Source organism: Chaetura pelagica, unplaced genomic scaffold (genome assembly GCF_000747805.2).
Source record: "Chaetura pelagica isolate M959 unplaced genomic scaffold, ChaPel_1.0 scaffold69, whole genome shotgun sequence".
Classification (NCBI taxonomy): Eukaryota; Metazoa; Chordata; class Aves; order Apodiformes; family Apodidae; genus Chaetura; species Chaetura pelagica.
The window spans coordinates 10727007-10747472 of NW_009970724.1; the positions used below are offsets into that span (position 1 = coordinate 10727007).

Consider the following 20466-nt stretch of genomic DNA (forward strand, 5'->3'; position numbering starts at 1 on the left):
AGGGGAACGGCCGGGAGCTCCCTGCCTTCTTCGGGCAGCAGTGGAAAGGGAGCTCAGTCAGTGATAGTGGCTTTCTTTGCTGTTGTTTGGTTTGAGTTTGGTGGGGCTTTTTCTATTTTTACTTTTTTTCCTTCTTTTAATATGAAACAATTTCTGACGTACTTGCTTCTGCTGTAGAGCTCTATGGGCTCCAGTTGCATTTTAGTCTGGCTCATAAAACTCTTGAAAAACGAAGAGCAAATCTGGTAGGAGCAGTCAGTCTTCATGGGAATGAAATGCAAAGCATTTTTTAGACAAGCCCTGCAGGGCATGACCTCTGCTTTTATAATCTGTACTTCACTGACCCGAAAGTGTCCTCCTAAGTCAAACTCCTTTCTAGTATTTATCTGCAATGTGCACATAAATGCAACACCCCATCTTTAAAATAAAAATTTTGAAATATATCAGTAAGATTATGCAAAGTCTGACCTAATGTTTCCAAATGTGGGATCTTCAGCTCTCTTAAATCTTATCTTGTCTGTGAGATTTCTTATAGCTGTGCTATGTTAGTATTCCATCTGCATGCTTCTCAAAAATTGACATTTCTCTCTTAAAGTGTTCTTAAGCCTGTTTGCAAAAAAAACAAAACAAACCCCAAACTTAAACAAACAAAAACAAACCACAACAATAAAACAAGCCACTAATTAGCCTACTATTATACTTGTCAGCAAAATCAGAGTATAAAGCTAAAGCCACTGTCTTTAGCCATTTTTAATTATGCAACTTACTTGTGAAGTTTTGTGGGCTTTGTTACTTAATGTTATTGATCTAGGAACCTAATGTCAAAGTGGTTTAGTAGTGCAGCAAGATTTTTGACCTTGAGAATAAGAATTCACTTCAACTGTATTGATTTCAAAATTTTCTGACAGTGTAGTCTTAAGAAAATGTAAATAGTGAAGAAGAGCAGAGTTGACCCTAAGCTCCAATATTTGTGTAAGTTTTGATGGAAGTAGTCACACAGAAGTGCATGGCTATCAAACATTCAAAGTGCCTCTGCTGGTGCAGTCCCTGATAGGGCATAGCTAATTTTGAGCACAGCATTCCTGACATTGGTATGACTGTTACAGGAAATAAGATATCAATGGCATATATCCCTGTCCTCTAATTTTAGTAATCCCTGAAATAAAATTTCAGGACAGTACTGGGGAGAGTGTACTTAGCCTTCCAAAAGTGGTTTTCTCTATGTAGGTTTTTTGGTCTTTTTGTAATCAGGTGAGCTTCATTTTACCTGACAGCCATTCAGATCCTGGCAGATATGTTGGTGCACTTTTTTTAACTTAATATCAAATTATGATTTGCAATGACAGAACAGAAGTATCTAGTCTTCCTGATCAAGTGACTTTATCTTTTTTTTTTCTTGAGGTTTTGAGCTGCAATTCCGATTGGGCCCAACCCTTCAGGGCAAGCCTGTTACTGTGTACACAAATTATCCAGCTTCTGGAGAAGTATTTGATCGCCACAGGTTCAGAACACTATCGTGGCACAATCCTGCAGGAAAAGAAGATGACTCTGACAAATTCTGCAAGCTGGACCTCCAGATTTCTGGGTCGTATCAGTACTATTTCAGTCTTGGGTAAGTGAAGTTCTATATTTGCACCCAAATGCAGTCTTGCCCCCTTGGTCTACATTTTAACCTGAAGAAACCACTTAACAAAAACATTTTTCCATTCATTTTTCAAATTGCAACTGTAGGGCCTATCTGAATCTGCTAATGAAAGGCAGCAGCTTTGCTGGTGGTTTAATACTTTCTGATACAAAGATACTGTGGAAACTATACAGAACAAAGTTGACCAGTTTTCTGTGAACGTGGGAATCCCGAGCCGTTTTTATGAGCTTACAAAGTCATCAGCATTCTAAATATCTGAATAATTAATTTGTACTCCCTTCATTGACTTTGAAGGTTGTTGGGTTTTTTTCTTTCTAATACGAAGTTTCTGGCATTCTTTAATTCATGTTTTCTTTCCTATTTTGTTTCAACACAACAAGTGCAGAGGAGAATGCTAGTATCTGTAATGATTCTGGTCTGTTATTCTGAGTTTCTGGAAGATGGGTGGTTAATTTCCCTAAGGCTTAAAAGGGCATTTAGCTCAGGTGTCTTCCTCAGCCAAAGAGCTCCAAATGGAGGTCTTTGTAAAAGATGGACAGTCCTGCTTTCTTGTTCAGTACACTGTCTCAGAAAATAACAGAAGTATCTCCCTTTTGCAGAGAGTGTAAAGTTCTGTAGCTCAGTTGTATTGTAAGCAACTGGCATAAGTACAGTAGAGAGATGATTTCTAAGAGATGAACATATCTTCAGTGTTTCCTAGTTTCTTCAGGTGCCCTGCAGACTGATTCCCCCCCCTCCACTGTACTGGGCTGCTGTGTTTTTGAAATAGCTGTGCTTTATGGGTTCTCTTTTCTGAAACTGGCTGGTATAATGGATGCTTACTATAGCAATTAAAATTATTTTTTCCTAGAAATGAAAAAAGTGGTGGAGGTTACATAGTTGTGGATCCTGTTTTGCATGTTGGAGCTGATAATCATGTGTTACCTTTGGATTGTGTTACACTCCAGACATTCCTCGCTAAGTGTCTGGGACCCTTTCATGAATGGGAAGATAGGCTTAAAGTTGCAAAGGAAACAGGTAATGCCAAAACATGTATTAAAGGATACATTGTTTTGTCTTGTGTCAAAAAACAATGTAACACTGAAGAGTTTGTGTAAACAGATTAATTATTTTTTATTTTGTAGAATAAATGTTTTCCACTAGCTTAATTTTTAGATAACTGATTAAGTCAGTGAAATGATTAAAATATTTGTAGAGATGCAAAAAATTCAGGGATTTCCTGATATGAGAAACCATTTTTGTTATTGTTTTGATTTCAGATAAGACTTGTTAGTTTGTATGGCTGGCAGGATGATTTTTAAAGCTTCTGTTATGTCTGATTTCAAGTGGAAGATACAGATGAATTTACAGTGGTTATTCCAAACACTAGCTTGAAGTGCATATTATAATCTATTTTATTATGCTTTTTTGCAATTGACTTTGACTAAAATTTGTTTTTCTTATTCTCTTACTTCTTATTACATAGGTTACAACATGATTCATTTTACACCACTGCAGAAGCTTGGACTGTCTAGATCATGTTATTCACTGGCTGATCAGTTAGAAGTAAATCCTGAATTTTCAAGCCCAAATAAAAAGTGCACTTGGAGCGATATAGGAGCTCTTGTGGAAAAATTGAAAAATGAATGGAATATGCTTTGCATCACAGATGTAGTCTACAATCATACTGGTATGATTTTTGTATGTGTTAATAACCAGATTGGCCCTGTAGTTACATTGAATGGTTTCCCTTAACTTTCCCCCCTTGAACCTATCTTTTAGTAGCTGTTTTAAGCAACTTAGTTTTCTGTCTTTGAATCTCAAATCCAGATCAAGTCTTTACAATTATAACTGATATGTCTCCATAACAGATGTAAAATAATTTATTTTTACTGAAATAGTAAATAGAGCCCTTCTTAAAGAGAATTAATAAACTGTGCATGTGTCTGTATTTTTATAATATGCTTATTTTTATTGTGTGCAATATGCAGCTCCCACACAAATGAATGGAGTCTGGATTATTATTTGGTGAATATAAACTGAGTACTTTCTTGTTAAACAGGGTATTACTCTTGTTGCTGCTTAAAGGTAGCTGCTCTAATTTGGATCAAATATGCAGACAACAAAGGGAATAGTGACAAGCAATAGAGGATTAAGCAACGGAGGAAATGCTGCAGCTCAGTCTGTGGGGAAAGATTTAAAAAAGAGCTTTTTGTTTGGAGTGGGGCTTTTTTAAGCATAGATATGCCAATGAATTAAAGGCTTAATGGCTTCTCATAGCTGAAGTTGTCTGTTGTGCAGAGGGGCAGTGGGTTTTCTTCAGTATGATCAAATTACATTTAAATCACATTACTTAATTCGTGAGTTTGCTGATATTTTGCTTAATGAGTTTACTTTGATTACGTTTATAAGGTAGTTTTCGTCTTATGCTGAAGATCACAGGAATTAGCATTCTCATAGCAGAGAGTACAACAAATGGTTATGTATGTTGATGTTAGTCCTTTGAGGTTTTCAAAAAATCCCAACCACAGATATCTGTGAATTTTAAGCTTTATTTGCTTTAGTTCTTTGTTGACTGTTGACAGACATTTCTAACCAGTCAGTCTGCAATAGTGTGGGCACTGCTGTTTGCCCTACCTGTTGAAAAGTTGCTATGTATGGTTATTGACTATGTGTCTGAGGGAATTAGGCTTTTAAGTATTCTCCCAATATTAGATGAAAATTTTTTGCACTTTACCAACTGCAAGTCCAGTTTCTCTCACACATGCTTGAGATCCTGTCATCTTTATACTGTGTATATTTGCAAGCTACCAAGGAGAATGTTTTCATGGACAGAAACACCGAAGTCTAAACTATTTATTAGATTCCAAAATATATTTGAGAAGAAAAATGTCACATTATTACTTGATTACATTTGTAAGAATGTTTCAGGATACATTTAGAGTTTAAAGTAATCTTCATCATGGTGGATGACTAAATATTTTTACTGTGGTAAAAGGATGTTTTGAAGTGTCTTCTAATAGGATAGAAATATTCAAATGACTATGGTCCTGGACTGCCATCACTAAGCAAGATATACTTGATGGCTTTGTTTCCTGCTCTCAAACTTTTAAACACTTTTTTCCCCCCTTACTTTATAATAAAAACCTTTTTATTTACAACTCACTCTAAACTTTGCTAAATGCCAAATTTAGCATAAGTAGAAAGATAAATTGATAAATGTCTGAGCATCATATCATGTTAATGCCTGTGAAGGTAAAACATCTTGGGGGTTTTTGAGATAAGAAAATAGGTGAGCAGTTTGGGTGTTTCTTTTCATCTGAAGTTTGATTAGATAGAAGTTTAACTTTTCCCTTTTTAATTTAAATGCACAGTATTTTCTCATGTTAAATTAGTTGATTCCTGCATATTAGGGTGGTTTAATTGTAAAACATACTTCACTATAAAAGATGCAAGATGTCTAGTCAATTAGTTTGAACAGATTTTGGATACTTGCACATGGTTGTTAACTCCGCAGCATGTCTGCATTAAAAGCTTACGTTGTCTCACATTAAATCCTTTAATGCTGGTAATTCTAACAGCTCATGACCCCTCAGCTTAAAGTGCTTGTATCTGTTGGTAGTTGCTGCTCTTAAGCTGAGACTACTGTATAAAAACAATGCTTCCCCTCTGTTCCTGTTTTAAAGTCAGGCAGCTCGCTCTACAAATCAAGCAATTTAGCTAAGGGGTTTGATTTTTCGCTGGAATGGAGAGCAGACTGTTTAAACAGTAGAGAGAGGTGGGAGACATTTTTGATGTTAATGTCTCTGGCAGTTTCTAGCATCTACAGCCTGACTTTAAAAGCAAAGTAGATGCATGTGCTGATGTTAAATATAGATGCACCTTTGGCATGTTAGCAGGAGTATCACAGATAAACTTGCAAACCCTGAATGGTAACTGGGTAGATGTGCTGTTTTTGGGCTGCTGTTTCCTTCAGGGTTTTCCAATACCCTAAAATAAGAAATACCATGTTCACTGGCATTTATTTTCCACCATGTGATAGAAAAAGGAGAGTTGTTTTTCTTTTCTGAGCTTGCAGTGGCTCTAGTAAATAATAAAGTAATACAATAAACTGCAATAAATTGTATTTTCTTTATCTTTCAGAGGAGGCTACTATTGTCTAATTGCAATTTAACACTTGAGTAAATCCTTCTTCCAAGCACTAGGCTAATCACATCAAGCACCAGCTTTTCTCACCTTTATAAAAGGGAGGGAAAAAAAGTCTTGGGCAGTGAGCATCACTACTAAATATTGTTTGTGTTTAACTTATATAACAATGAATTGGTCCTTTGAAAAATGTAAGCTTATTTTCTTACATAAGAGTGTACTGACTTCTAGAAATGTTCTGCAATTCTTCATCTTAGTATTTAGTTATGCTTAAGTGTATTTTCTTCCTGGCTGTGACAAATGTAATCACCATTGATGTTTGGGGCAATTTTTTTTCTTCAGAATTAGATTTCTTTTGGTCTTCTGTTGTGATTTATTGGAGGCTTCTTTCTGATCAGAAAGCATCATTCTGTTCTGCACCAGAATTAGTGGAAGGCCTGTTGACTTTTTTGGCATGATGATACCTTAGATTTAGATAATTGATTTTTAGGGTTAATTGTATTTCCTCATTCAAGTCCTGTGTAGTAATCATGGTTTTTGCAAGGTGAACAGAGTAAGCTAGTTCTGCTTTTTGGAGAAAGCTTTTTTCAGAAGTAGTATAAGAACATCTGTTTGGAATCTGGTTGGCCTAGAACATCTGGTAACAGCCTGAGCTTATTACTGGCTTATGTTATTTCATCGTAAGTGTGGTGGTTTTAGCTGTAGATGCCATTTAAACCATGAAGATCTTAATTTCCACAAATGGTGTGCAACCTTATAAACATGGAAGTTTGCCACGTTCACAGTGTTCTTGAGATGGTAATGTAAGAGGGAGTTGAGAAGCACACTGTTCATACTGCACACTGAGTACACTCTTCCTTTGACATTTTTGTTTGAACTTCTTTCAACTAAGCAAACTTGGGTTTTGGCTGTTAGTTGTTATTCTGTCATTTTGAACAAATGAATAGCTTACTCTTTGTAATAATTTATTAGGTATGTTCCCTTGTGTGAAGTACTATGTCATGTTTTCTGTTTTTCTGAAGCAATGGATTAAGAAGACATGTTCTGTGAAAAATTATTTTTACTAAACCTTGTAAAAACTGTGTAGTATTTTTTTGTTCTTAAGCAGTTTGTGCTTTTTTTTTTCACTTAGTTTTTCAGTTGCACAGATTAATACAAAAGAATGCATGAAAATTACTTTCAGTTAAACTGTGTTTAGGTCAGTTTAAAAAATGGAAATAAATTAACTCTTTTTTTTTTTCTTCATTGCCATTCTTCCAAAATAAAAGTTCTCTCTGCTATTTGTGTTAACTCATGTTGCTGCATGCACACAAATATCTACATTAGAAAATTACATCCATTTTTCTAGTGAATGCTCATTACCTTCTCTGAGTTAATTCTTAATGTTCAGCACATGTTCTGGTGTTTGCTGATCTTATGGTGGAAGTTTAGAACACAGTAGAGTGAAGTGTTTTATCTGAACTTGTGCTCCATTTGCATGCACCAGTCAGTGCACTCATCTTCCTTTGAAAGGCTTTGTGGCATTGCTTCCCACTTTTGTTTCTTATTATATATACAACAGGGTCACAGCTAATCCTTTCTTAAAAACCCATTTAACTGCATTTTTCATCAAAAATTTTTTTGATAGTGTATGTGCTCTCTGTGTGTGTGTATCATCTGATACAGTTAAGAATACTAAAAAATGAACAGCTTAGGCCATCTTAAATCTTGGTTTAGCACACAGGTTGTTTAGCTTTCAGCCAAAATTGGTTGAAAGGAGAATTGGTGGGTAATATTGCATGGTTTTATGTAACTAATTAAAATGTTCTTCTGCAGTCTCGACAACTGTATTTGTTGCAACACACATGGTTATCAGTAGTGCACACCTTGGCATAAGACATGAGTTTCTATTGGCATGGAAAACTTCACTTGAAATGTGAACTAACTGTATGTGCCATATACTACCTTAACTTCTTGGTGTTAAAATATTTGCATAAAACAACTAAGTGTTCACTTGTGTACTTTTCTTTTTCCTCCCCTTTTTTTTTTTTTATTCCTCCCTCTCCCTTTTTTGAATAAGCAACTAACAGTGAATGGCTCAGGATGCATCCAGAATGTGGCTATAACCTTGTAAATTCTCCTCACCTGAAGCCAGCTTGGGTCTTGGATAGAGCCCTGTGGCACTTGACCTGTATGGTGGCTGATGGAAAATACACTGCTAAAGGGATCCCTCCCTTGATTGAAAATGATCATCACCTGAATGTAAGTGAATGAGACCTAAGTATAAGTTAATGAATACTATAAAGAGTTGAATAAACCTTTAATATTTCTAAGGTTGTGGAAATGCACTAAAAATGTTGTATACTTTGCAGATATTTTTAATTAAATAACTCTTTATGCCCCAGGGTTTTTTCTGAACAATTCTTAGGAGCGCTTAGCTTTTCTCAGTTATAGCAACAACATTACTAACTAACTTTTTATTTTTACAGTGTATCCGTAAAATCATCTGGGAAGATATATATCCAAAAATTAAATTATGGGAATTCTTTCAAGTGGATGTTAACAAAGCTGTGCAGCAATTTAGAACCCTTCTAACTCAAGGTAAAGGAAGGGTATGTTGCTGAAGCATGTAGATTAAATATTTATGGTTCAAGAATCTTAAGATAAATTTAACAATAAACTGGAAAACAAAATAATCCCATTTTTTGCTGTGAGAGAAATCTACTGCACTGATTTATGCTTTAAGAGCTAGTAAAGCCTTGAAGACTTTGAACATCTTCCAAGCATTTACCTACACATATCTTGCTTATGCTAGAATTATGTAAATTCTATCTCTTAAATGTAATGAGTGTATTTACTTTATCTATCTTGTCCTTAGGCAAAATGGGCACTAAATCTGATCCAAATCAACATCTTCAAATAGTTCAGGACCCTGATTATAGACGATTTGGCTGTACTGTAGATATGAATATAGCATTGGCAACATTCATACCACACAGGTATCGTATTGTTGATTAAAAGTTAAAATCACAAATTAAATTTGAAAAAACACAGAAGTTACTTTTAAATATTCATTCCTTTTACTTAAATCTACTGCATATTTTTAAAATAAATTATTTTAATTGTTCTCTTTTTTGTATCCTCCTGATAAGCAATGGACCAGCTGCAATAGAAGAATGTTGCAACTGGTTTCGCAAGAGGGTTGAGGAACTGAATGCTGAACAATACAGGCAAACTAATCACCATCAAGAACAGGTCTTATAACTACTGTGTTTTAATGCCAAATTGTTTAAAATTGTGAATAAATGCAGACATTTTAATAATACATAATTTAATTATTTCTAGGCTGTCAATTGTCTTGTGGGCACTGTGGTTTATGAGCGACTGGCTGGTGATGGTCCTAAGCTGGGTCCTATCACTAGAAAATATCCTTTAGTTACCAGGTATTTATTTTTTTGATTGTTTAGTAACTATCAGAATCTATCTATTATGCATGTATAGGTGCAAGTGTATGTTTTTCTTCCTGCACACAGTTTACTTAATGAATTGACTGTCTTTAAGCAACAACATAACTGTTTAATGAACAAATGTGACCAGAGAGCATAAAACAATACTCAGAGCACACTGAAGGTTTACATAGTGCAAATTGCTCGTGTTAGTGTAAGAGGGGTGAAACTAGGAAAGCTTACAGCTTTCAAGTTTGCTGTACTTGATGTCACTCACATATTTGAAGGCCTAAGGCTTTGATCTTGCACTACCAGCTGACACCAAGATAGGGCAACACCTGTCCTTTCTCCGTCAGGACATGCTACAAAATAGGAAACTCCCCAGCATTTTCAGTCTAGCAGCTGCTTTTTTTTTTTTTTTCTTTTTTGCACCTGTTTTATTTACAAGCTAGTTCATAGCAGAGATTTTTATTTCAAACACAATGTATTTCAGCTTACATGACTTCATGAGGTTGGTTTTGGTGTTTGCGTTTGCTTGTTTTAATTGCCTGTCTATTTTGTAGGTATTTTACTTACCCATTCCAAGAGCTAACTGTGGGGGAAGAAGAAGCTATGATACATCAGCCAGATAAAGCTTGTTACTTCATGGCTCATAATGGCTGGGTTATGGGAGATGATCCTCTCAGAAACTTTGCAGAACCAGGTTTGAAAAAGGACTTTGAATAATATTATAAACCTTTTGATATTCTAGCCAAAGCAAAAAGGATTTTGTTTAATTTGTCTTCTTTCTGAATAATAATCTATAACCCTTTCATGATTTTTTTATTTATTTTTTTTTTTAATTCTTCTTTACAAGCATGAAGATAATGTGTGTGAGATTTTTTTATTATTTCTTTTTTTGGCCAGTATAAACAACTGAATTTGTTCAGTGGTTTGCTGGTTTTTGTTCTGGTTTGCCTTCAAGTACAGTTTTTAGACTACTTTAAAGAAATAAAAGGAATTTTATTTGAATCTGTAGAATTATTGCAGTATCACTTTAGAAGTTCCCTTTGAGTAGTCTGAAGTTACACATCAGTGTAGGCTGTATAAGTTTTGAGTTGATATGGTTATTGTTAGACTTATTCTTCATTACAGTGTCCTGCTCTTCAGCAATAGAAAATTAAATTAAACGTTTTTATTTTGGTGCATATTCTGTACTATATATATACACTATAGTGCATTTCTTTCTCTTAAAGGTTCAAATGTTTACTTGAGAAGAGAGCTTATTTGTTGGGGAGACAGCGTGAAACTGCGTTATGGTAACAAACCTGAAGATTGCCCATACCTCTGGGCACATATGAAAAAATACACTGAAATCACTGCCAAATATTTCCACGGTGTTCGCCTTGACAACTGCCACTCGACACCTATCCATGTAGCTGAGGTACGCAGAACTAAGCATGTCTATTACAAAGCAGCTTCTGTCAGTGATAAAAGTCCTACACTTGCTACGAAATCTGCAGGATGTACATGGCAGAGTGCAGGTCTGAATGAACCTTCTTCACAGCATAAGGTTTCTTGACTGGTGGTGTTTAGATATTGTTTCACCTACTTTAAACAATTGGGAGAGTGGTGTAGATACTGTATCTTCTTAACTCTCCACATTAGCTGAAATACTGTGGCAGCAGATAGACCTGGTTAACTTTTCTGTCATATAGCTATGGACTTAGTGCAATGACAGCCATCTAGTGTGTCTGTTTCAGCTGGGGTTGTTGCCAAGACTTGGTTGAAAGTCTTAGTGTGTTTTTGGAAAAATATGTATTTTGTTACTGATGAATAAAACAGGAAGTGGTTTATTTCCCATAACTTAAAAATTGATCAGGAACACCTGCATAAAATTTTGACTGGCAGGCTTATTGCTAAGATTAGGGCGTATTGCTTACCACAGCACTGACTACATCCAGAAATTGTACTTATCTATTAAATTAGTTCTAAGTAGATTTGAGTAGTGCAGCTACTAAAAGCTATACAGTGGTTAGTCTTAGGTTTAGAACTTACCTAAATCTATGAAGAGCTCTCTAAAACAACTTGGTTTGCCCACACAGGAGTTCTAAGTGGCTCTCAAATCCAGCCATCTCAAAACTTCTGCCATTATTTCACTTATTACTGGTTTGGGAATGGTAACTTTGAAGGCTCAAACTGATGTTTCTCCTTAGAGTTTTACCTTAACAGGTAGCTCTCTTATCCAACCTTTATTCTTGCATTTTGAGTTAAGATTTTTGTTTAAAAACAAAGTTGTAATTAGCGTAGCCTTCAGAGAATTTTCCAGAATTAGTCAATGAATAATCTCTGTAAAATATAAACATGTTTTTAGGAGTGTGAACTGTTATTAATATTTTTAATGAGCTGCATATATGAATTACTCATTTATGTTTAGTTAAGTCATGTTAACAATTGCATATATGAAGCTGACAATGGACATTTTGCATTAAAAATGTATTATGATCTATAGGAGATGCTAGCAACAGCCAGATCAGTCAGACCTAATCTTTATGTGGTAGCTGAACTCTTCACGGGCAGTGAGTACATTGACAATGTTTTTGTCAACCACCTGGGAATTACCAGCCTGATTAGAGGTACAATAAACAGTTGAAAATTAAGTAGGATTGTCATGTATGGTTTGGAGTTTTTGATGTGAAACTAACATTGGTATGCTTTTTTTTTCCTTACATATTTGTGTTCTTTGCTTACGCAATTTTGTTTTCTTCATGTTCTATTTAACTTCTCCTGTGTTGTATGCTAACTCTTGATTTTGCTTGTATTTGTGTCCTGTTCTGTGTAACAACTTTTTTTGTTCCTTAATTTTGGCTTTCTGTTTGTCTTTGCTGCATGGCATTTTCCTATTGTCCAATCCCTGCCTAGCTTTGAAACTTGTCCTTTTTTGTATCTACCTTTCCCTTTTCTGTGGCTTTTTTGGCTGTGCTTTTTGCAGTACATGCTGGACACAGCTAGAAAATTGCGAGCCGATTTGTATGTAGTGGCTGAGCTGTTCACAGGAAATGAGGAGCTGGACAATATCTTTGTGAATAGGCTGGGCATTACCTCCTTAATAAGAGGTAGGCTTGTTGCGTGTGTGGTCTCTTTCCAATGAGAGATTATAGATTACTTGCTTTTTCCAAGGAAGAGGTTTCTTCTGGATTGTGCACTTTTAATTTCATACTCAATGTAATCAGCAGTACAGTTTTTGTCTTGTGACTTTTTTGGTACTCAACAAAAAATAGAGTACTAGCTATAAAATAAGACCTCCTGCATTAGCTTACAGAAGGTTAAGTATCTCATTCATACCCTAGTGAGATAAAAAGAAGTTGCAGCACAGTTCTGCTATGCAAGTACTGCATTGTGTCTGATGTTTGTTGCATGAGTTTCTTAAAGCCTATGAGAAAGTTTTGGTACTCTGCCTTTTTCTCCCTTTTTGCCCTTAGTTTTCTTTACCTTAATATGTTATAGGAAATAGAGTTCTCCGAGGTTATGTACCTACATGGGAGAATATAGTTATGTGATTTTTTTAAATTATTAACAACTGTAAAATGCTGCATTACCATCTCTGTGCATGCTGTACTCTGTAGTAATTATTCAAACACCTATTTTCTTCTTTAGAGGCAATGACTGCTTATAACAGCCATGAAGAAGGAAGGTTAGTTTATCGTTTTGGAGGTGAACCTGTTGGCTCTTTTGTTCAGCCACGTTTGAGGCCATTGATGCCAGCTATTGCTCATGCACTGTTTATGGATATCACACATGATAATGAATGTCCCATTCAGGTGAGCACCTAAACTGAAACCCAGAGTTTGTGCTGAATGTTTCCTGAACTGATATTTATGAACCATGGGAGAGTTTGGTGCAATCTAGATGTTTTTTCCTGAGAGATATTTAAGAATAATGTGTTTCAGATCTTGATAGTTTCATGCACAGAAGGAAATTTTTTAACAACTTGCTCTGACACTCCCTTTCAAGGGCAAAAGTGTATAAAGCTACTTAATGAGTTGTTTTGCTTCTTTCTTCCCGGTGACTGGAAGTAATTCCATCTTTGCTTGTTAACCTGTTCTCCTGAGCTCCTGTTTTACAGGAGAGAATGAGAAAGAATGGGGGAATTGGAGTGCTTATTTTTGAGGGTTTATTTTAAGTTGCTTTTGTTAGTGCATGTGTAGTATTTTTTCAATAATTCTGTTGTGATTGAGAAAATTATGATCATGTAAATAGCAATTCCTCTGTTAAACTGAGTATACCTTTTGTATGTTGAATGGGGAGGGCTGAGTTATGTCTTTGATTTGCTATTTATTAAATATCTATTTTTTAACATAGCACCGATCTGCATATGATGCTCTTCCTAGTGCAATGATTGTTTCCATGGCATGCTGTGCTACAGGGAGCACCAAAGGCTATGATGAACTAGTACCACACCAGGTATGTGTGTAGTTTATCTCCTAAATTACTCTTTAAAATGTTAACTCTTTTCTTGTCCTAGGACATGTATTTTGATGTTGTTTATTTGAAATTCCATGCAGTTTACTAGTTGGCACTACTGTAGGGGCCAATTTCATATATACCTTGAACTTATATAGTTAAGTCCTACAGCTGTTTAGTTGTTTTTTTCAGAGTAGTTTTTATTTGCTTAAATCTCCATTTCTTTACAGATCTCTGTAGTATCTGAAGAGAGGTTTTATGCAAAATGGAATCCAGCAGCACACCTGTCTTCTGGTGAAGTTAATTTCCAAACAGGAATTCTAGCAGGAAGGCTGGCCATGAACAGGCTGCATCAGGAGCTGGGGGCTAAAGGCTTTAATCAGGCAAGTGAGCATAACATTTCAGTTTTTCCATATTTATGTTCTGAGTGAGCACAGCTGCAATATTATGGTGTTTTTTTAGGTGTACGTAGACCAAGTTGATGAAGATATAGTGGCAGTGACAAGGCATTGTCCTAACACACACCAGTCTGTTGTGGCTGTAAGTCGAACTGCCTTCAGGGATCCTAACACTTCCTTCTACAGTAAAGAAGTACCTGAAATGTGTATACCAGGTAATCATATTTATTTTAAAAAGATGGCAAGAGTACAAACAAATTCAGTTTATTCTAGTTCCATACTTTTCAACTTCGAGCACAGGAAATCAATATGAGAATTTTCAGCATGTAGCACTGCTTTTCCATGTACTAACACGTATGCACCAAAAGTGGTTAAAGAAACAATAACAAACATAACTTGCTTAGGGTTTCCTTGGGCATTCATAGAGAGTATACTCCTGCTATGAGCTCCCCATGGGATTGTGATTTTATTTATGGTCTTGTTCGTGACCTGGTAAGAAATAGTTAACAGCAAGATGATTAATTGTACAGCCGTAGGGGTGGAGGCAGTTACTGATTATTATACTGGGGAAAAGGCTAAAATCTTATATTTGTCAATGTCATTTGTCTTCAACTTTCTTAGATGTCGCTATTTTTGTGGTTATAAAATACATCTTAAAAATAGACAACATTGTACTGTGTAAGTTAATATAACTGTAATATATAGGTCATACAAACATAATATTCATTTCATATGTAAAGCATAATGACTTCTACACGTTACCTGAAAATATTTCTGAAGAGAAGCTTACCAAACTGGCTTTTTAAGTCTACACCATTCTTTGTATGCGTGTGCCTGTGTTAGTCAGGCACATTATATATGAAGACATTTACAAGTGATTTCAAGACTTGTATACCTCAGTTTGTTTATCACTGAAAGGACCAGGAAAATTAAGTTGTTTGAATATTAATATAAGTTGTTACACTTTTAAGATAAATATCTGTACAGTTTGGAAACCAGTCTAATACAGTGTCCTAAAAGATAAGGAAGCTGGTGATCAGTAGAAGACAGGTTGTAATAAGCTAGTTAGAGTTATTTTTATGGTTAATTTATTAAAAAATAACAAAATTGCTATTTTAAAATATAGTACAGCCAATGAACTTGTAATAAATGTTTATAGGATATTTTAAACACTTCCCCATATGTTTTGTCACCTTTGGTTGTTCTTTAGCTGTGCAACTGAGACTTCTATTTTGTATATTTAAGGGTTTGTTTTAGGCTTTGCTTCATGTTTTTTAGAATAATTACTTTTAATCTAAGGTATCTTAACTACAATATGAAATAATTTTTCTTAGGAAAAATAGAAGAGATAGTATTTGAGGCTAGGACTATTGAGAGAGATGCTAGTCCTTACAAAAAGGATAAACACTTCATAAATGGATTGCCTAATTTCACGATGGAACTCAGAGAGCATATCCAGGTAACTAGCTTCCTTCACCCATGTTCTGATGTAATATTTTGTGTTTGTGATATTTTATATTAGAAAAAGATACTGGATTTCAGTTGCAAATATGTTTTCTTGTCTAAGATTACAGACAGTAAAATTATAAAGCAAGCTGGGACTGCCATAAAAGGGCCAAATGAATTTGTTCAAGAAATAGAATTTGAAAAGTTAACACCAGGAAGTGTAATAGTATTCAGGTAAGCTAATGTAATTGCCAAATGGCTGTGTCAGTTAAAATAGAATGTTAGGATTCTTTGTTTTGAGATTTGAGAATATTCTAAGTACTGTGTTTTTACAAATTATGCATTTATCTTTACAGAGTTAGTCTTGACCCTAAGGCACAAGAGGCTGTTGGCATACTCCGCAATCATTTAGTCCAGTTCAGTCCTCATTTTAAATCTGGAAGTCTTCCTGATGATCATTCAGCACCCATATTAAACACATTATTTTCTTCGTGAGTATTTAAGTTTCTGAAGTAGAACTGAAAGACGTACAGTGGGAGTGAAGAGCAGTGTAAACTTAAAGTGAAGACTTTTTTTGTTTTGTTGTTACTATGGGTGGGTTTGGATTTTCAGAGTGCAATAACTCTGAGACAGTAATTTTATATGTATAATACTACACTTAATACTTAAAAACTTCACAGGCTTTTTTGTTCATATTCTGTGTAATTCCTGCTTAAGTTCAACTTTCTAACCTGGAGTGCTTGTCAGTATTGGGAAATGAAATGATTGTTAGACATTTATACTTATTACTGTGTTTCTAAATAAATACTGAAACATTTGAGCAGAACCTTTTGGAACACCTGAAAAATCAGGCTCTTAACTTCCAAGATAAGTGGCAAGAGTTGTATATATTTCATTATCTTAATGTAAGTCTGAAACTACAATTGTTTGTGAAATTATTTCCCTATTTCTCTACTACGTTGCTTCTGGGGTTGAAATTTGTTTTCTCCACTATTTTTTCAGTATTGCGTCTAAACTAACACTGGCTGACCTAAATCAAGTACTGTATAGGTGTGAGGCAGAAGAACAAGAAGACGGTGGAGGTTGTTACAATATACCAAACTGGTCACCCCTGAAGTATGCAGGCCTCCAAGGTAATAGTTTCAGCATTGTTTTTCTGCCAAGAAAAAAGTAAAATGGAGCAGCTCAATCTTGATCATACCTTAATTGTATGGTTAGTGCCATTGTTTGGATAAAAAGCACTGCAGTTGTTTCTGCTTGACCATGCTACTCAGCAGTGTTGTACCTGGGAAATAATATACTAAAGCAAGAACACTCTCTTTCAACACTCTGGGCTGCAAAGTTTCAATAAGCATTTTAACACCAATGCCCTTGCATGGATCTCCAAGGAATACTCATACTAATTAAACCCTAGGCATTACTACATTACTGAGGAATGTCATGTGTGAATTTCATGCTATTAGTTATTCCACAGTGATTATCATAACTGTCTAGGATGTATGCTGAGGAAACTACAATTGAGTTGTGTCCTAATTTGTGCTGCAGATCACAAGAAGTAATACTGTTAAATCCAGTTAAAGCATCTGTTGCCATGTACCATTTTCTCATGAACTTTAATTGCTGTTTGCAGTAATGGTGTGCCTTTTAACATGGAGTTGGGTTTGTGTCTTCAGGATTAATGTCAGTGATGGCAGACATTAGACCAAAGAATGATTTGGGTCATCCATTTTGTGATAATTTAAGATCTGGAGACTGGATGATTGATTATGTGAGTAATCGTCTGATTTCACGTGCAGGAGCCTGTGCAGAAGTGAGTAAAAATATTGATTTGGTGACTTCTGGATTTTAAGTTATGAATTCATTTCCTATTCACTTGTTCCTTTGCTAGTCAGTTTTTTTACTTTGTTTTATTATAATATTCTTTTCCTACAATACTAACAAAATACAGTATCTTTATATAGTTGATTTTTCTTGCCCATTTATATAATAGTACAAGTATAATACAAATTTAACCCTACTGTTTTTCTTAGAGTTCATCTCTCAGCTGCTATTTTGGATTAGGAGGGTACAGTAGTTCTACCACAAACATCTAGCATGGACAACTTCTTAGACGTGCTGTTTGTGTTAAGAATAACTGAAGATAACCTCACCTTTCTGGTGGTCAAGCATAACTTGGGTATAATGAATGCACAAAAACTATGACAAATACTTTTACTAGAAGGATCCTGAAGGCTAGGCATTTGAACCCTAGGGTTCTTAAGCTCCAATTATATTGTATCTTAACAGGTTGGTAAATGGTTGAAGGCCATGTTTGTCTACCTAAAGAGAATTCCACGCTACCTCATCCCATGTTACTTTGATGCCATATTAGTGGGTGCATACACAACGCTTCTGGATGTGGGATGGCATCAGATGTCCAGGTATGCTTGGCATATCCAAGCTCTAGAGGTATCTGTATGTATTTGCACCTTTTAAGTTTTATCTGCTGGAGAATGTAGTTGGAATATTTACATACTCCTCCAATGCAAAAGGGTAAAATGAGTAGTAAATATAAAATCTGTCTTCCAGTGGTGGTGGTTTGAAAGGTTTAGAGTTCAGATGTGTATTCAAGGTTTGAATTTATGACAACTGTTGGCATTGTGCAGTAGGAGAAGGAAACCTTAAGCCAGCATTTTTCTGCCAGGTTTCAGAATTTTTTTTTTGCTGTCATTTTAGTACAACTGCAATGGTTCCTTAAAGCTCAGGGAAGAAAGAAAATACCAGATTGTACTTCATGGTGCTGCTTTGTTCAACATTTCTTCTCAAACACAGCTAAATATCCTTTATTGTCTGAACACTTTGCTGAGTTCTTGAAATAATTGTTTAATCTTCAGTGTCAGCTTCTCTATTTTTTCTTGGAAAGGGATGAAAGATTAATTTGATGGAGGCTTTATTCTAGCTATGATCATTTTGAACATACCGGTATTGTTTTGCAGTTGTTTAATGGACAGTGAATTTGGTATGGCTGTGAAATCATGTGGAAACTAGATTTTATGAAAATGCTTGAGCTGAACTAGTCAGGAATGCAGGTTGCATTATTTTAGACAACGTGTTCGTTAATTTATTGAATCACAATTTATTGTTTATATTTATGTATAAAAACGTGGAGATATTTAAAAATACTGACTAGGTTTAACATAAAAGTTTGTTGAAAGTAAACTATCTTTTGTCACATTTTTAGAGTGTTGAGTTTGTATGCAGGCATCAAGTAAAACAAACCAGTTTCCTTTTTTAACCCTTTTCCCTAGAAGCATTTGACATAAACACTCTTATTAGAATTAATAAATTAAAAGTTAAGACTTAACATTGGGCACCCATTTTAGGGAAAAAAGTTATTTACAAATTAAAACTTATGTACAAAATTAGTTAATGCAAAATACTAATATTAACTCTTGATCTATATTATGCATATTGCTTAGTCTACTGTAAATGAAAAATTGTACATTTTATAGACAGATACTGCTGAATGCAAAGTTATTTTAATTTAATTATGTTGAATTACAGCTTTGTGCAGAATGGATCAACATTTGTTAAACACCTTTCCTTGGGTTCAGTCCAGATGTGTGGGATAGGAAAATATTCTTGTCTGCCAGATCTGTCTCCGTCATTACATGATGTTCCCTATAGGCTGAATGAGATTACAAATGAGAAAGAACAGTGTTGTGTTTCCTTAGCAGCTGGTAAGTGAGGGCAACATATTTTTAAAAAAAAAAAAAAAATCCAGAATAGTTAAACTGGTTTTAGTAAGTGCATTAAAATTTTCTCCATCGTGTTTGGGATCCATATGTGAGAAACCATGTATAAAATGCAGGCAGTGGTTTTCTTATTATTCCCCTGTGTTTTAACTCATGTTTAAAATGACAATTTTCCCATATTAAAAAATACAGGAGTTTTGTGTAGCAATATTTTTGGGGGACAACCATTTTTTTTCTGCTCTTCGGGAGCTTATAAACACTTCATTTAGAGACATTTTTAGCTATATCCACTTTTATCATACATGGGGATCCAGAAGTATGTTCTGATTCTAGAAAACTTGTTTGAGATAAATATACTTGGCATAATAGTTTTGAATTTACCTGTTTTAAGCATGAATTTAAGAACTGAATTGTAATGAAGGGTGAATTTATTGTTTACAAGTTCCCAGAAAAAAAATACATTAGCACACTAGAAGAATGTCTGATCTGAAACTGTCCCCAAAAAGCATAAAAGCAGTCAGCAAATAGGTTTTATACCTCCAAATGTTCTGCCAGCATCTGGCAGCCTTTCAATTGGGCACTTTTCCTGTGGCCAAAGTATTATCTTCCTTGTTTGGAATGAATTTATTTTTGTTCTGAGTTGGCCCATTCCTTTTCTGAAACCATAGAAACTTACCATCCTGAGAGTCTAAGGCATCTGTCTTGCTGGGGTGTTTATTTTCTTCTTGTTCTTGTTGTCTGTCTTTCTCTCATGGAATTTGTCTTTAGTTTCTGTTTTTTAGTAACATTCCATTTGCCTGCTTTAGTGTTACTTAGAAACACAGAGGCACAATGTTCCTTTAAATTGGTCATAAAGTTTAATTGTATGAAAGGCTTTGGTTTTAAATGTTCCCTTCACATATTCACTTGTAGTTGTGTCTGAGATTTTTAATTCCCACATGGATGGTCATTTTCAAGTGCTGTTGCTCTGTAATATATTGCAGACATGTGGAGGTCATATCTGACTATTAGCAAATAGTTTGTAAAAGTAAGTGATAGAGGTTAAAACGTTCTATCAAGTATGCACAACAGGCTGCTGTTTTGAAACCATATAGAATTTTGTGTTAGATTGAAAAGTTGGTAAATGGAAGAAACAAGTATGGACCTTACTGTTTTAATTACTATGTTTTATCAGTCAGTATAATTCCTAAAGTTACATGTTACAATGTAGCAGCAACATACAGTTCTAGGAGCTGCTACTGTGATGGCAC

General features: G+C 35.0%; 1 protein-coding gene across 1 annotated transcript in view; it reads left to right on the forward strand.

The window, feature by feature from the left end:
- Positions 1 to 20466, forward strand: part of AGL (amylo-alpha-1, 6-glucosidase, 4-alpha-glucanotransferase) — a 36879-nt gene that overhangs the window by 6624 nt on the left and 9789 nt on the right. Inside the window, exons 2-23 of the mRNA XM_010006775.1 lie at positions 1402 to 1612; positions 2496 to 2662; positions 3111 to 3314; positions 7830 to 8011; positions 8239 to 8350; positions 8628 to 8748; positions 8902 to 9004; positions 9095 to 9192; positions 9759 to 9898; positions 10431 to 10618; positions 12167 to 12290; positions 12832 to 12995; positions 13537 to 13638; positions 13869 to 14021; positions 14101 to 14251; positions 15371 to 15495; positions 15604 to 15716; positions 15839 to 15973; positions 16485 to 16615; positions 17156 to 17292; positions 17769 to 17902; positions 19026 to 19201. Coding sequence (XP_010005077.1) covers positions 1402 to 1612; positions 2496 to 2662; positions 3111 to 3314; positions 7830 to 8011; positions 8239 to 8350; positions 8628 to 8748; positions 8902 to 9004; positions 9095 to 9192; positions 9759 to 9898; positions 10431 to 10618; positions 12167 to 12290; positions 12832 to 12995; positions 13537 to 13638; positions 13869 to 14021; positions 14101 to 14251; positions 15371 to 15495; positions 15604 to 15716; positions 15839 to 15973; positions 16485 to 16615; positions 17156 to 17292; positions 17769 to 17902; positions 19026 to 19201 — 3171 coding nt within the window. The remainder of the gene's footprint in view (positions 1 to 1401; positions 1613 to 2495; positions 2663 to 3110; positions 3315 to 7829; positions 8012 to 8238; positions 8351 to 8627; positions 8749 to 8901; positions 9005 to 9094; positions 9193 to 9758; positions 9899 to 10430; positions 10619 to 12166; positions 12291 to 12831; positions 12996 to 13536; positions 13639 to 13868; positions 14022 to 14100; positions 14252 to 15370; positions 15496 to 15603; positions 15717 to 15838; positions 15974 to 16484; positions 16616 to 17155; positions 17293 to 17768; positions 17903 to 19025; positions 19202 to 20466) is intronic.